Source organism: Ursus arctos, unplaced genomic scaffold (assembly GCF_023065955.2).
Source record: "Ursus arctos isolate Adak ecotype North America unplaced genomic scaffold, UrsArc2.0 scaffold_1, whole genome shotgun sequence".
NCBI classification, from domain to species: domain Eukaryota; kingdom Metazoa; phylum Chordata; class Mammalia; order Carnivora; family Ursidae; genus Ursus; species Ursus arctos.
The window spans coordinates 105798070-105813347 of NW_026622763.1; the positions used below are offsets into that span (position 1 = coordinate 105798070).

Below are 15278 nucleotides of genomic sequence, written 5' to 3' on the forward strand. Positions count from 1 at the left end.
AAGGAAAGAGCCAGCAGCCTACCGTACTCATGCATCACAGAACTGGGCTGCACAAGCAGCCAGCATTTCTATGTCATACCTGGTGTCGGTGCCCCGTTGTGCACTGATTTTAGGAGATTGACGATCTGTGGCTGAAGGTCTCCGATCTTGGGAAGCGACTCGGCGGCCAGGATAAAGACGGGGGAAGGCACCATCAGCCCCAGCTCAGCAGGGTCTGCGTTCTTGGCCTGCAGTATGAAAGTCACCACCCCGCTCTGTTTCAGGTTGAGTGCAGGTGTGTCCAGACGGTCCGACGACCTTCCCGCCACCAGCAGCACCAGGAACTGAAGCACTCCATCCTCGATGCGGCTCCCGGCGGACTTCACAAAAATGTACCTCTGCGCGTAGTCCAGCGCGTAGCCCAGATTGAGGGCTTTGCCGGTCTTGATCTTCATTCTCTTCACAAGGCTCAGGATCTCGGGCTTATTCTGGTGCTCATCAAAACGGGACTCCACCCTGACATCATCGCTGTACTGAGCCACCGCAATCCGGGTCCCATCCGGTTTCACGTCAAGCTCGTCAATAACCTTGTAGAGGAAGTCGCGGACCGCAGGGAACTGGCCCACGAGATTGGCTGAGCCGTCAAAGAGGAACAGAATGTCTCGCTTGCTTTCTACAACAAAAGTAGATTAGGACACAGTGAGGGACGAGAACGTAACGGGCACCGACGTGCCTTCAGCCCAGCACCGCTAGCATTTGGTAATGGGAGGTCACACAATCGTCTGATGATCACTGTACCAGCAAGGAAGGAGAAAACCCACTGCCAGAGCCTGAAACACCAGCTGTTGTTAAAATGTCCCATTTCAAAGCAGTGCATATTTGCAAAGGACTAGAACTGGACGGTCTACCCAATCTAGCATCATGCTTCTTCCACAGAGCAAGACAATGGAAGCCCCGGAGAGTCCTATTCTTGCATCAGGAGGTAATCCCTCTAGGAGAACACTGTTTTTCAACTGTTATAAATTAAACTATTTAAAATGTGGTTCTTATTGTCCTTTTGCTTAAAAATTGACCCGTCTCTAGCAACAAAGGCTGACATGGGTTAATCACCTGAGAACGACTGAGTTGACACCTATCTGCTCTAACTGGATTATCTTTTCCTAACTTTGAGGTTATGGGCTTGGACCCCAAAGAGTGCCCATCATTACTCTGTGGGTCACAGTCAGTGCATCCCAATCCGCTGTACTTAGCCAAGAGAAAACAGGGAGGGCAGCCCATAGGGGGCTACGTACGACATGTAACGTGATCGTTATTCTCAGCTCAGAGAGGTTTTAGATGTATTTTGATTAGGTTTCAGTTGTCTCAGTCTTGCTCCCCATCTGTGTGAGGTCAGCAAGCTGGTAGATCCCATGTGTCCGAATCTCACCACCGATTAATCTGCAGTAATAGCAGCAGTCCAGACTTCCTTCGGAAATCACTGTGTCATCACATAAAGAGGCAGCCTTTGTTGGGTTTATAAAAATAATCATTTTCTACCTTCAGCAGATTTTGAACATAAAAATAATCATATCAGTAAAATAATTTCCATTTTGAAATGACCCCGATGCGTTCTCCTGTATGAAAGGGACTCAACCCCTCTGGGATCGTGCTCCCGAAACTTCCCAGTCACTGGGCCAAAAAAGAGGGGGGATAAGATGGGAGGCACAGAAGCTGGGTTTTCCAGACTTTCTTTCATGACCGAACCCCCGTTAGTCCCAGACTCTAAACTTGCTGGTACAGTGTCTCAAGCCCCCATCCAAACTACTTCTACCACAGATGCCCAGTCTTCGTTCTCCAGCTCAGCAGGCTCTCGAGTTCAGACTGGGCCACCTGCCCCCCGGGAGGTGTTGGGGGAAGGGAGCCCCGCGCCGTCCGGGAGCTTTACCTGGCTGGGCGAGTGGCACTTCCTCCACACCTCCACTAACATAAGTGGTTAGGGGCTGGATGAGCTGCTGAGGCAAAGCTGGCAGGGAGCTGAAATCATCCATGAGATACACCAGGCTCGGGTTAAAAGCGATCTGCTCAAGCTCGGCCTTGTTCGCCCGGCTAGCCCCCACACACAGGGTCAGCACGCCGGCGCGCGCCAGGGCGTTGGCCGCCGGCAGGTAGGCGTCCTCGGCCGGCCCGGCCGTGAGCAGGAGCAAGAGCTGCGGCACGTGTTCTCGGCTCCTGCTGCCGCCAGCTTCGGTGAAGTGGTTGGCATGCACATAGCTCAGGGCCGAGCCCGTGTTCAGGCCCGACCCCCCCTGGGGCTGCAGCCGCCTCAGATGGGCAAGCAACTCTGCTTTGGTCTGGTATGTGTCTAGGGAGAACTCGGTCACCGGAGTGTCGCTAAACTGCACTAAACCAACACGAATATTGTCGCTTCCGACATCAAGGCTGTTAACTACGTTCGTGACAAAGTCCCGCACATAAGGGAAATTGGTCTTTCCAACGTTGGACGATCCATCCAAAAGAAAGATGATATCCCTTTTGTTTACGTGAACTGCAGTGGAGCACAGAAAACAAAGTGAGACACACACGACCACAAGGGGCACATCATGTGTGCCCACACCACGGGCACACATGCCAACATTTAGGACACACACACAGTCGGTGAGCAAAGCATGTCCGGCTCGTAAAATATGGCAGAAGGCTGCATATTTTCCTCTAGGGGTGGCGGGTGGGTGTGGGGCACATCGGTAGCCAAGTTGACGAAGCCAAGTTGGCTCGTGGAGGGAGAGCGTGCCAAAGTTAGAGTGTTTGCAACCAACAAAAATGGTCAGAATCCCTGAAGCAGAGCCTTCCTCCCCTGGCGTCCTGGGCCTTTCCGCCTCGCTCAGGTGAGTGACCGCGGTCGCGGCCAGGCTTCCACGGGTGAGACAGGCTCCCCCGGCGTTCACCTCTACACGTTTGCAGAGAGATTTCCACTTACAGATAGACCAGAAGTGTTAGCCCAAGTCACCTGAGGACACGAGCTCCTGAAGGCTAGACGAAAATTACTACAAATGTGCTGTTCTCATCCTGAATATTCCTAGGACGGCCCCTGGCCATTCTCTCTTGGCACCCTTCCGTTGGGAGTCACGGCATTGCCTGGCAATAATCCCATGGGGTGCCCGTGGGAATTCCTCCAGAGTGAGATAATAGGATCATGGAAACGTGTTAAAATGCAAAAAGACTATTGGCCATGCTTGACTGAGGAGAGGCACGTGAAGACTCAAAAGAACAGTTCTCAAATTAGGGAATTTGTAGCAGCACACTTAGTACTAAGGCCTTTAAAAAAATTATCTCCCATCTCTTCCCTGGGGTCTCACTAAAATTTCAACCTGACGACGAATTTTATCCTGTGTCCTATCAAATGCCTTTGGCTCTGGGAGCGTGGGCTGGATGTCTGAAGGAAGCAAGAAGTCTGAAGAGAGAGAGAGGCTTTCAGAAGAGCAGAGAGCCTGAGGAGAAAGCATGCATCGTGCAGTACGGGTCATGCACCCAACAGTCGTCCCGTGGTGAGGCTGTGAGGCGGGAAAGCTTGTTCCGTGATAATCATCTTCGTTAAGGACGGCGAATTATACTCATCCGGTGTGTGAGCTCACAGGCTACCATTGTGTCTTTGAAAATAACTTTTCACTGATAATCATATTAAATGAAAGATTTTAGAAACCACTGGGTTTTTATCTCCATGCCCATTCATGGACTGAAGGAAAATCCCTCAGAGAAAGGAGAGAGGGTTAACCTTCTGCCCTGTTGGGGGCTGGGCCACTGAGTGGGGACTGTGAGCTCAGGAAAGCAAGAGCCAAGCCACATCTTGGTGGTGGCAGACGCAGGCTGGACGGGGGTCACCAGGAGAGACAGATCCTGGGTCTGACAAGAGGTAACAACCAGAAGTGACCCCCTAGGCCAGAAGCTAGAAGGACAGGTGGCCCCCGGCTCTACGGTTTCCGTCATATGATTTCTACTTGATGACACGTGAAGTCATACAATTCTTATCATATGACATTTTAAGACATACAATTGTATCACGTGGCATTCAAGTCACACAATCCCCAACTCAGGATGAAAAGGAAGCCTGGAATAAGTCATGTTTATGGCTCTCGTTTCCATCGTGTAAGACCTGTCTCTCAGCTGAGCACAGACAAAATTCGGTTTGGTTTGGTTTTTCTCAAAGGCTCTGCCTGCAGACCACCCTGCCGAGCGTCTGACTTCCTCCCCACCATACCTTCAGAGGTTCCGGAGAGGGTCCTGAGAGGCGCCAGCAAGCCGGGCAGCACGCCCTGCAGAGGGGCGGCTCGGAACTCGGCGGGGAGGAACACCAGGGAGGAATCAAAAGCAATCTCTTCCAGCTCAGCCTGGTCGGCAGCCTTGCTCCCAACGGCAAAGGACATGATGCTGCTTCTCTTCAGCTCCTGGGCAGGCTGGCTGATTTCATCTAGGGACTTACCGCCTGTAATCAGCACCAGGAGCTTAGGGACCCCCTCGGCGGCCCGGTGGCCAGCCGAACTAGTGAACAGGTTGTTCCGAACAAAGTCCAGAGCGGAGCCCGTGTACAGGACCGAGCCTTCCATGGGTTTCATTCTCCGCACGGCGGTAATGACTTCCCTTTTATTGGGGTAGCTATTGAAATAGAACTCTGGCCTCACAGTGTCTGCGTACTGAGCCACTGCCACTTGGATAAGATCCTGTCCGATTTCCAGCCTCTGGATGACTTTGGCAATGAAGTCGCGGATTGCATTGAAGTTGGCCAGTCCCAGTGAGGATGAGCCATCCACCAGGAAAACTATGTCTCTCTTGTTGACTTCAATGACTGTAGGTAGCAACATTACAAGGTGAGTAGAACGCCCTTACCTATCACATTCACCTCTATGATCTACACCACTAACTCGACTCCGGGGGTGCTCCCATTCGCTCTGGCTGGTGTGAAGTCAGGGGGAGCCCCAGGAGAATCTGTCGGAGCACACACATTGCTGCTAGCTGCATCCTTCCTCTGGGGTGGCATGGGGCCCCGGACCCCCCACCCCCACCCACTCCTGGTCCTTTTTACAAACTGAGCTTCAGTAACCATCTGTTCAGCACATTGTCAGTAAAAAAGCCAGGAAGCTCTTTCTGCCAGAAGTCTATGGGTTAGATTTGAGAGTCCAGAATGAAGCCACAGCTTAAATGAGTAAAGGAGCAGCAGTGTCTGCTCAGAGGGCCCTTCGTTTCGCAGCCGTGACGTCATGAGCATCCACCAAAAAGCTGACAGAGCCTAGACTTCCCCATTCCCTTCCGTTCTACTCTCCATGCCTGGGTTCTTCAGGCAAAGAAGAAAACCAAGTACTTGACATCATAAAACTTACAAAGGAAATCGATGTCAAAGCCAGCAAGCGGCCCAGAAGGGTTGCATTGGGAAGGGGCTAAGTTTCGTGTTGGGACTGTGATAAACCACAGAGCAAAAGCATCTGGACGAGGTCACTGCCTCGCGACTATAAACTTGGGTCCACCCGCCGCATGGACACACGCAGCCTGAGCCCCGGGCACAAAGAATTGGGTCAGACATGACACCCAATCCAAACACCTGCTAGAGCTTCCAGGACTTCTAAGGCTATAAATGGTTAAAGCTGAGGCAGGAGTGCTTGCCATCCGTTAGATAATTATCCGGACGTGAGGGGGCTTCCATGACTCCACATGGTCAGGTGGGTTATATGTCTTGACCTCTGACTATATTATTACCGGTCCAAACTCTCCCCTTAAAGGGAAAACATGTAAATGCACACGTAGACACAAAGCTCCCAGGGACAGGCATGCGGGGACCATGGCTTCAGCAGCAGCTTGTGGTGTAGACGATGAGTTCCAAGTCCTTAAACGCTCCACAGAGATGTGCAGAGACGTGGAATTCTCGCTACATGTGTGTGTGAAAGACACTGATTCTGTAGGAGCCTGCCTTCCCCCCCCCACACATACACAGAAGACATACGTACAGACATGTATACAGTTAACCATACATGTACATTTCATGCACACACGGATAGCGAGCCTGCCCAGACACACGCACCCACACACCCCTCCTCCACCACTGATGGAGAAGTGGATCGTGAGACCATAAACGCAGAGATTCCTGCATTCCGTGTCTGTACATGCATGTACATATGTGACGTGTACATATGTGACATGTACGTGTGTGACATGTACGTGTGTGACAGGAACAGAAAGACAGGTCTGCTATCATCCCCGACCACCAGGCTGACTCCCTCAGCTAGTTGAGTGGCAGCCTCCCCCCGCCCCCAGTCAGTGACATCCTCCTTCCTGGCATGTGATGCCAACCCAAACAGAGCCGTCTTCTGCTGGGACTGGGTTGAACTACCCTCGTTGGGGGGTGACCCTAAGTCCTGCTGATCAGCGGGCTTCTGCGCTCACCTCCCGTGACCACCGCCAGCACGCCCCCAGGACACCCCATCCCCCCAGACCTCACAAGCCCAGGACCGGGGTGATTGCCTTGGCTCTGCCACACTGCTATCTGCAAACCTCCAGACCCCTCCTGTCGCTTCTCAGTGCTGTCTTGTCTCCACCCTACTCCCCCGCATCCTCAGCAACTTGGGACCTCGGCCCCCAGTAAAGCCTGTCCTCCTGTGCCACCCAAGCCCCCACTCCCCACCTGCTTCTCAGGCCCCACCTGCCCTTACTGTCTCTGGAGATTGCCACCCCCCACCTCGGCCTGGGCTCCACCTGCCCCTCACTCACGCTCCCCCTGCCTCCACCACGCCAGACTGCAGATCTGCTCACCCTGCTCCACAGCCCACCCGAGGGGTCACCTGCACCAGCCCACGACGGCCAGGGCTCTCCTGGAAACCTTCCTCTCCCAGCCTGCAGAACGACCGCTTCATCCTCTGCTCTCGGCTCAAACCTGGCCCACGCCTGATCTCACCACACAGGTCACTGAGAAAACAGAGCCACTGGAGGGCAGTTCCTCAGCTCCAGCCTTCCGTGCATCAAGTGAGCTCCAGCCCTGCTGCCTTCCGACAGTTCTGGAAAGAGGCCAGGCTCCTTTATGTTGCAGGGACACCGCACCTGGAGCGCTGTCCCTTTGCTGTCCCCTTTCTATCCTGCAGCTTCTCTAATGTGCCTTCCCTGGCCAGCCGTCCGAAGCTCTCGCCCCCTGTTCTTCCCCTCACAGCCCCAGGCTGCCCTTATCTACCCTCTCACACTCGCCATACTGCGTCTGGCCATTGGCTTACATTTCCACCATCTCCCCATTATCCTGTAACGGGTCGGTGGCCGTGTGTCTCTTGTCCACCAGCTCTGTGTCTCCGGCATTTGGCAAGCTGTCCAGCTCACACCGGACAGCCAAGGATCTTTGCTGACTATCCCCAAGCAGTCGCAAAGATCAAAGGTGCTGTCTGTGAGTGAGGAGCGAACACTCTAGCTGGGGGGAACTGCAGAGAGCTGCGTGCGGCCATGAAGCGTCTCCTGGAACAGAAACGTCTTCCTCCAGGGTAGCTCCTTGGCCACAAATTCAAGAAATCAGAGCCCAGGGAGGTTGTGCAGCCTGCCCAGGATTGCGCAGCTGGTGACCCTAAGACCCGGGAAAAAGGCCGGTCTCCCAGCTACGGCTGTGGTGTTTTCCTCAGTGTGGACGAAAGCTATGGAAACTACCTGTTTGCTTCCCGAGAAACCTTCGTAGGTTGTATTCCAATCAGAGGGATGTCTAGAAATATCAAGGGGATTTTCAGGATGGCATCGGGCATCAAGTCTGGTTTTCCCTGCCCAGCAATAATCCAGAATACCACGGGTAATCTCTGGCAGACAGAGGAGATCACCAGTTAAGGTAACTTGGTACCACTGGGTTGGCCTGGATCTTCACTGCCCCGCACAGCCTCACGCACAGCTGGACTCTTCTTTACATTTTGAAAACACAACCTCACCTCCCACATTTGTTACATGGATATTTGTTAGGTAATGGGATTTGTTTTATGTTTGTAAATGATTCCAGTTGGGCTTTTTTGCCAAAGGCCCTCCGTTTGAAGGTATGTCATGATTTCGCCCCTCAAAGAACTAGTCAGAAACTGGACAGGCACAGGCAAACAGCGTCTCCTCAACATCCCGCCAAGTCAGTGCTGTGTTGTTTCTTACCTTCAGAAGTGCGGCTCTCGATACCCACCACAGAGAGGACCCTGCGGGAGGGACAGCCCTCCCCTACCTACGAGCACACCTCTTACCATGCTGGCTTCGAGGCAGTGCCATTGTCCGGGACCAGTTTCCTTGGAATTGTCATGAGCCCCTGAGCTCCATTTTTCAGATGACTGGATCGTAAGTCAACAAAACAATGACACTCGATAGCCTCAGAGTAACGGCTCTCTTGAATTCACCTTCAGAGCACACTTCCCTGACAACGCATGCGTTAACACGAGCTCCCCACTCACTCACAGATCTTGTGTTTTTTTCCAACACCGCAACAAGCACAGACATCCCATCCATGAGCTAGCACGCGTCGGAAGGACTCCGCTGTGGGTACTTACAGGTTCTGCTCAGGCGAATCATTCCGTAGGAGCCTGCCTTACTTCTAACGAAAACCAACACACAACCCCCCCCCCCCCACGGAGGGCGAGAAGAGCATACGTACCTTCTGTGACAATGGTTGGCGGTTGTAAGACAATGTGCCTTTGGGCCACGCCAACAATGTACGGCAGTAATTGCTCCTGGAGGTCCCCAAAGCTACGGAATTCCGGGACAGTAAACACCAAGTTGTCATTGGTGGCTATGTGCTGAAGCTCGGCCCTGGAGGCGGCCTGGGCTCCGAGGCCAAATGAGAACACGCTAGCCTGCTTCAGTGCTACCACCCCGTCGCGGATTTCGTCACTAGAAGGCCCAGCGCTTATGAGGACCAGCACCTGGGGAACCCCTTCCTCCACTCGGCTGCCCCCTGCCCGGGTGAAGTGGTTCTCCACCACGAAATCAAGGGCGAGGCCGACATTGGCCAGCTCCCCACCAGTGAACGCAAGGGCTTTCACTGCATCCAGAACCTGGGCCTTGGTGGAGTAGGTGTCCAAGGAGAACACGGTTCTGGGCTCATCGCTATACTGGACCACCCCCACTCGGATCTGCTGAGCTCCGACAGAGAGTCTCTCAAGGAGATTTACAAGGAAGTCGCGAATGACTGCAAAATGGACACTTCCGGTGTTGTTTGATCCGTCAATAAGGAAAATAATGTCAGCAGAGTCTTGTGCTTTAAAAGAAAGAAATGCAAAAAATGTGAAAGCGTTAGAACAAGTGACCACATGCATTGTTCAGTGTTCTGACATGTTTCTTGGGAAACCAATAAGAAACACGAAATATGGACACACAAAACACATGTTGATTAAGGAATGTGAAATTCTCTTTCAGTTCTGCATTCTGAATGGATAAGAGGCAACTTCTTAGGAACCATGGTGTAAAATGGGGCATTTATATCAAATTTTCATCTGCACCATCTCTGTAATTACACTTCAAAACATCGTATTCACTTGTCTGAGAAATCATGGGTACATATTCTAGAAACTTCTATGAAATTTGGAGGGAGATGTTGTTCCATGGAATTGTGTGCTACCATACCCACAGGAGAAGATAAGGGAGTACATACTATTAACAGAGGTCCAAACATGATTACTAGTTTTTGGACATTTCTCTTATAACCCTCAAGTTATTACAGGAATTTTCTTTGCCCAAATCCACAGCTAGGAAACAGAATCTCAGATTCAGGGTTTGGTGACTTATCATCCCAGCATGTTAGACACTTGATTCTTTGAGCAACAGTTTCTTCTCTTTTCTTTAAAAACCAAAATGGCGGCAGGCACGCAACTCTGGGAATTTGAAAGGAAGAACTCAAGCTACACTTAAAGTTCTCATCTTAAAAATACTTTTATAGATGTTTGGTTTGATCTTTTCTTTTTTAAAATAACCTATTTTATTTAAATGCAATTAGTTAACATATAGTGTATCACTAGTTTCAGATGTAGAGTTCAGTAAATCATCAGTTGCATGTAACACCCAGTGCTCATTACATCAAGGTCTTTTCCTTTTTCATATGACGTTTAGTTGCATGGAACTCACATGCGGGTCTGGGATCAGGCTAGATGTCTTGCTCCTGTGTTTTTGCTATTGCCTCTATATTCAATCACATAATGCAGAACAATGTTAAGCAGAGTGATATGAAACCAGTCATGACATAATTATCCAACCTTATTTTTATGACATCCTAAACCAACTGCCTAGTGAGACCATGAGCCTCTAATAAACCCTGAATCAGAATTAGCTCTGGGGTTATACAGATGGACATAAAAATGGAGAACTAGGCCTCTCTTCTCCCCACGATGGCAAGCTAGACACTCCCATCCCATTAGGGAAAACGGGCTTTCACAGAAGCACTGAGTAAGGAATAGCAATCAATAATTTAGAAACCTGAGTAGAATATTTCAAAGGCTCGGCTAGAACATTTATATCAGTCTGATTTAAAACTAGAGGAAAAGCCAAATTAGTCTGTGGAATGTTTTTTAATAACTTAAGTGCATGTCAGGAATGGGAAAAGATTCCATGGGAGCATATGTGATATTTATATTCTGAGATTTTAAGAAGCTGTATTTAGGATATAATCACAACACTACACATATATAAGACTATTCATTCTGACCTTTTAACAACAGTGGATATTTTATGTTTAAAATGAACTTTTCCTTGTGCCAGCAAAATTGCTTTCATTTTCACTATGGAAACTGGATACAAATCTGATCTGATAACATTAAAGAATTTTGCTATCGTGCAATTATGTTCTTCCCCAAGTTCCCTCACAGTGTAAGCCGAGCCAGGGGTTGCTAGCAGCAGACCAGCTCTTTCTTCCTTCCCTTCCACAAAATCCCTGACATTTTTGCAGATAAATTCCTTGCATAGGGAAAGATATTAACTTGGAAATACAAGATCTAATGAGAAGGATAATATGCTACAGTAATTAAGATCTCATATTTTTAATAAACGTCACACCCAAGTATTAAATAAGAGTGGGCCTTTGCTAAGAACGCCAAAGCGTTTGCTACTCTTTAGCCAAAACATAAGATTCCTGAGGTATCTTTGGGAGGATGCAGTGCCACAGAAATGGCCCACAGCATCCCTGGAGCCAGACGCTCTGTCAGTCACACCACCCTATTCCTCAACATTTCCCAGGCCCAAACCAATGCCCCAGAGAGACAATGGAAGATCTGCAACTGACTCGCATACCAGGTCATTTAAGAGAAGGATTAGCTATGAGCCTAGGGTCAAGTAGAGGAAAATGATACCTAGAACACAGGGTGACACATTCCTTATTCATTTATTACTTTTTAATTAATTTATCATCTTATTATTTTTTTGGTTGAAATTTACAGGAGTACATAAAGAAGAGAAGCCCTGTGCGAAGATCCTTGAACTTTTCTCTTCCTAAAGGCTGAACTGCAGCAGGTCATAGAAACATGTTGGATAATTTGTCATCACTGAAAACACAACATTGTCCTCTGATACACACAATGATGGGACGAACAAGGGCATGCTGTTATCCAGAACCGAAGCCTCAGACAGACACAAGAGCTATGAGTTCTTGTGTACAGCAAGCCGAACCAATGACCAATATCAAGTCTAAGGATAACCAAGTGTAACTAAAATCAGGAGGTTGTTTGGTTTTCTGCTTTAACGGCTCGTGTATCACACCCCCTGTAGCATTTTCTATAGAGAAGTTTCACAATGTCCATGGAAACATCAGGCTCCTTCAACGCTGTTGGAAACACTCTTTTCCGGAGCACATTTGTGTGGGCACAATGCCTTCCTGAGTTCGTGGGACGCTTCCTCTTTTTAAGAAAACTTAAAAAGATCACACATGTATTTCTTATGCAAATCTACAAAATTGTAGATGGATTTTGTGATTGCTTTAAACCTACATTTTGCAAAGAAAAGAAGGCTGACACTGAAATCCTCACTGAATACAGACCACTTTTCACTTTTGCTTCAGGGCAAAGGTTTTGTATCTTAGTGATAAGCATTTATAAAAGAAAGACAAAGAGATTTTTAAAAATACAACCTTCGGAGACTGATGACTTGAGTAGAGTTCATTTAGAACAGTGGGGACAGTTAACATTTCATACACATACAGGTAATGGGAAGAAATGGCCCTAACTGACTAGAAATCTCTATACTGCCCTCTGACTACCTTTCCTAAAAACTGTAAGCAGAGAATGATTATTATTTCACTTTGGCTGTGGAACATGCAGGGGGCTGTGATACTGGAGGAATTGCAGAGTGAAGTTAATCAGAAAAGACAACATAAACAGATTAATATTCCACCATGGAGCTGCTAGTGGCTTGGACACTAGAAGACGGAGATGCTTTCTTGGCATAAAAACAAAGGTTTTATCATCTGTGTGGAAACAGACTGTACAGACAGGCTCCTTGTTCATTGATAGAAGGGTTAAACGTAAAGAAAAACTCATCCCCTCTTTTTCCTGAGTCGGCCAAACCAGCACTCAGGAAAAGATGTCCTATTTCTCTACTGATCCCTTCACTGTTTGGACATGGATTAGTTCTTATCCCTCCGTTCAGAAATTGATCGTCAGTGAATTACTGACACTGAGAATATTGTAGAGACTGGGATAGGTCATCATAGATACCCTCGTGTCATTTCCTTGTGGCCCAGAGTGTTTGGTTTGGGATGCTCTGGGGGGGTCCCAGCTCCTTTTCCTATAATCTGGCAGGATCGACACGTCCATCATAAAACATAAGTGAGGCGTGTCACGCATAGCAGAGAACGCTTTCCAGGGTTAAACGTAAATGATTGAGGCCATCACTTGCTCCTCTCTCAGAGGTAAACCTGCTGTGATCATGGGTGTCACAGCTGAGATCATAGGCGACTACTGGGGACACCACTCCCTGAAACAACTTGGAGTTGGTTAGTTCTGGAACCCTTCTTTCCTCTAAGCTCTGCCTGCCCAAGACGATGGTTCCTTCTGACATTTAGTCAACTTCTTCCCCTGCCCTTGCTTTCTAAATCTGTTACAGGAAACTGACACCCCTCCTGTGTCCCTACAATTCCTCTATTACCCTGACCACAATCCAAAAAGCTCTACCTTTCTCCCGACTCCTCATGCCCTTCCTGCCTTTCCACCAGCCCCTCCCACGTGCCCCTTTAGACTGGCTACTTTATGCCTCAAAATCGCAACTCTTTCTTCTCCCCGCTCCGCGCCACATGTGGAATTAACAAGAGAGGGACTCTCTGCCAGTCACTGGCCTCCTGCCGCTTATCTCTGAGCTCCTGGGTGGCAAGCACTTTGGAAAGCTCAGGAGAAAAGCGCGCCACGGATCTTGCTCCTGTGGTCACTTCCTGGCTGCGGTGCAGACGCTGCCTGCCCAGGCCACTCCCCGCTCACTCCTCCTTCAAAGAATCATCCCCCTTCTCCGTGCAGCTGACGCCCAGAAGGGATCTCCGAACTTCCTAAGGGATTCCTTTCCATCACGCTCAGCCTGCGTCCACACCGCACACCCTGCGTTCATCTCCAGAGACTTTAACGTCTCTGTGGTTCACCCTCCCAAGCGCCAGCCCCCCGGGTCTCCAGCGGCCCCCTCCCCGGCGGCCCTCTGTCCACTGCACCCTACACACACGAGGGCCACCCCGTGAGCATCACTGGACACTACTGTACCCCCGCGATCTGACCTCCCTCCATACACGGAGGCAGCGTTCCCCAGGTCGCGCACCCAGCTGCCTCTAGGGCTCCTCCCCATCCTGGTCCACACCCCTGTCCCCATCCTTCCCCCATCTTCCCCAAGGCAGGACCCCCGCATGGGCTACTGCAGGAACTGACTCTCTACCATTCTGGTTTTCCTTCCCAAGAAGATCCTCTTGCTTCTCTGTCCCTCTCTCTTCGCAAGCTCCGCCGTGCCCTTCCAGCACGGAGCCTTCTTTCCAGGAAACGGGCTCTCCGCCCAGTCACAGGTGGGGGGATCTTTGCCAGATGCCTGCCTCGCCACCCGGAGGCTTCCTGTGCTAGGAATCACAAGTACCTCCTCCGGGATCCTACCAGCAGACAGGGGCTGTTGCAGAGTTCAGATGTAACTGCTGGAGAAACGCCCTCCTGGAGGCAGGTGAGCGCTCGATCCAGAAGACTAGACAGCGGGGTCAAACCTTTGTTTTTAGGTCCGTGAACAGCCATCTCGTCCCGCTCCCACCCGCCCGCCGCTAGCCAGTGTCGCTCGAACGCCAGCGGTTGCCAAGCTTCTCTCCAAAGAACAGCGAGGCGGGCAGCAGCTTGGCCGTGTTGCCATTACCTGTGATGTCTTTAAGGGTCTCTGTGCCTCCAGCCCCTTCTGGAGCCACGGATGACTGCACACAGGACACTAAGTTTCCTACTATGTCATGAAGTGAGGTAAAATTCTCTAGGTTGAACACATGCATAGTGAGCGGTTCGCTTGCTATTTCTTTTAACGCTCCTTCATCTGCGTCCTCAACTCCAATTGCAAACACGTTAACATCAGCAGACTTAAGTCCCGCTGAGGGCAGAGCAAGGCCGTCGTCCGAGTGTCCATCGGTTAGCACTACGATAACCTGAGGGACTCCGTCACCGGCCCGGCTTCCGGCAGCCTCAGTCAGGTGGTTCTGCATTACGTATTCTAATCCTTTTCCAGTCTCATTGCTTCCCCCAATATAGGACATGTTGGAAATGTGGGAGAGGACTTCTTGCTTAGTACGGTACGTATTTAACAGGAACTCGGTATGTGGGTTGCCGTTGAACTGGACCAGAGCAAAACGGAAATCACTGTCTCCCACAGCTAAAGATTCTATAACATCATACAGAAACTCTCGAACAAGTTGGAAATGTTCCTTTCCAATGCTCCAAGAGGAATCCACTAGAAATATTATATCGGCAGCAGCACCATTTTTGACATCTTTAAAAAAAGACATTGGTTTAGATTTTTCTCCTGTTCAGGCAATGACTTCCTATCGGCGCAAAGCCTCCCTTCCTACGCTGTCTGGGCTCGCACTGCGCTGTCGCTGAGGGAGCGGCGCCTCGCTCGTGCTTCGGGCGGGGAGGCTGACTTACCTGAGCCACGGGGACCTGGGCGTGGGGACTCGACTGCTGCTGGTGCCCGCTCCCTGGCCCAAGTGCCATATGCAATGAGCCCCGTGTGTGAGCCAGTGGCAGGCTCCAGAATGGGGCCGTGGAGAGCATTCCCTGGAGTGTCTTTGAACTCAGCTGTGATTCTTTGTGACAGTTTGAGCCCCAAGACCCACCTGATGAGACCAGAAGGCTATCCCATCAGAGATC

General features: G+C 50.2%; 1 protein-coding gene across 8 annotated transcripts in view; it reads right to left on the reverse strand.

The window, feature by feature from the left end:
- COL6A3 (collagen type VI alpha 3 chain) overlaps nt 1–15278 on the reverse strand; it is a 79575-nt gene that overhangs the window by 48743 nt on the left and 15554 nt on the right. For 2 of the 8 annotated variants that reach the window (XM_057305849.1, XM_026491609.4), the window contains exons 3-7: nt 14281–14898; nt 8588–9190; nt 4211–4795; nt 1904–2503; nt 80–652 (exon numbers count right to left, since the gene is read on the reverse strand). In XM_057305849.1, coding sequence (XP_057161832.1) covers nt 80–652; nt 1904–2503; nt 4211–4795; nt 8588–9190; nt 14281–14898 — 2979 coding nt within the window. The remainder of the gene's footprint in view (nt 1–79; nt 653–1903; nt 2504–4210; nt 4796–8587; nt 9191–14280; nt 14899–15278) is intronic. The other 6 variants (XM_057305857.1, XM_026491610.4, XM_026491612.4 and 3 more) reach the window with 6 other exon arrangements.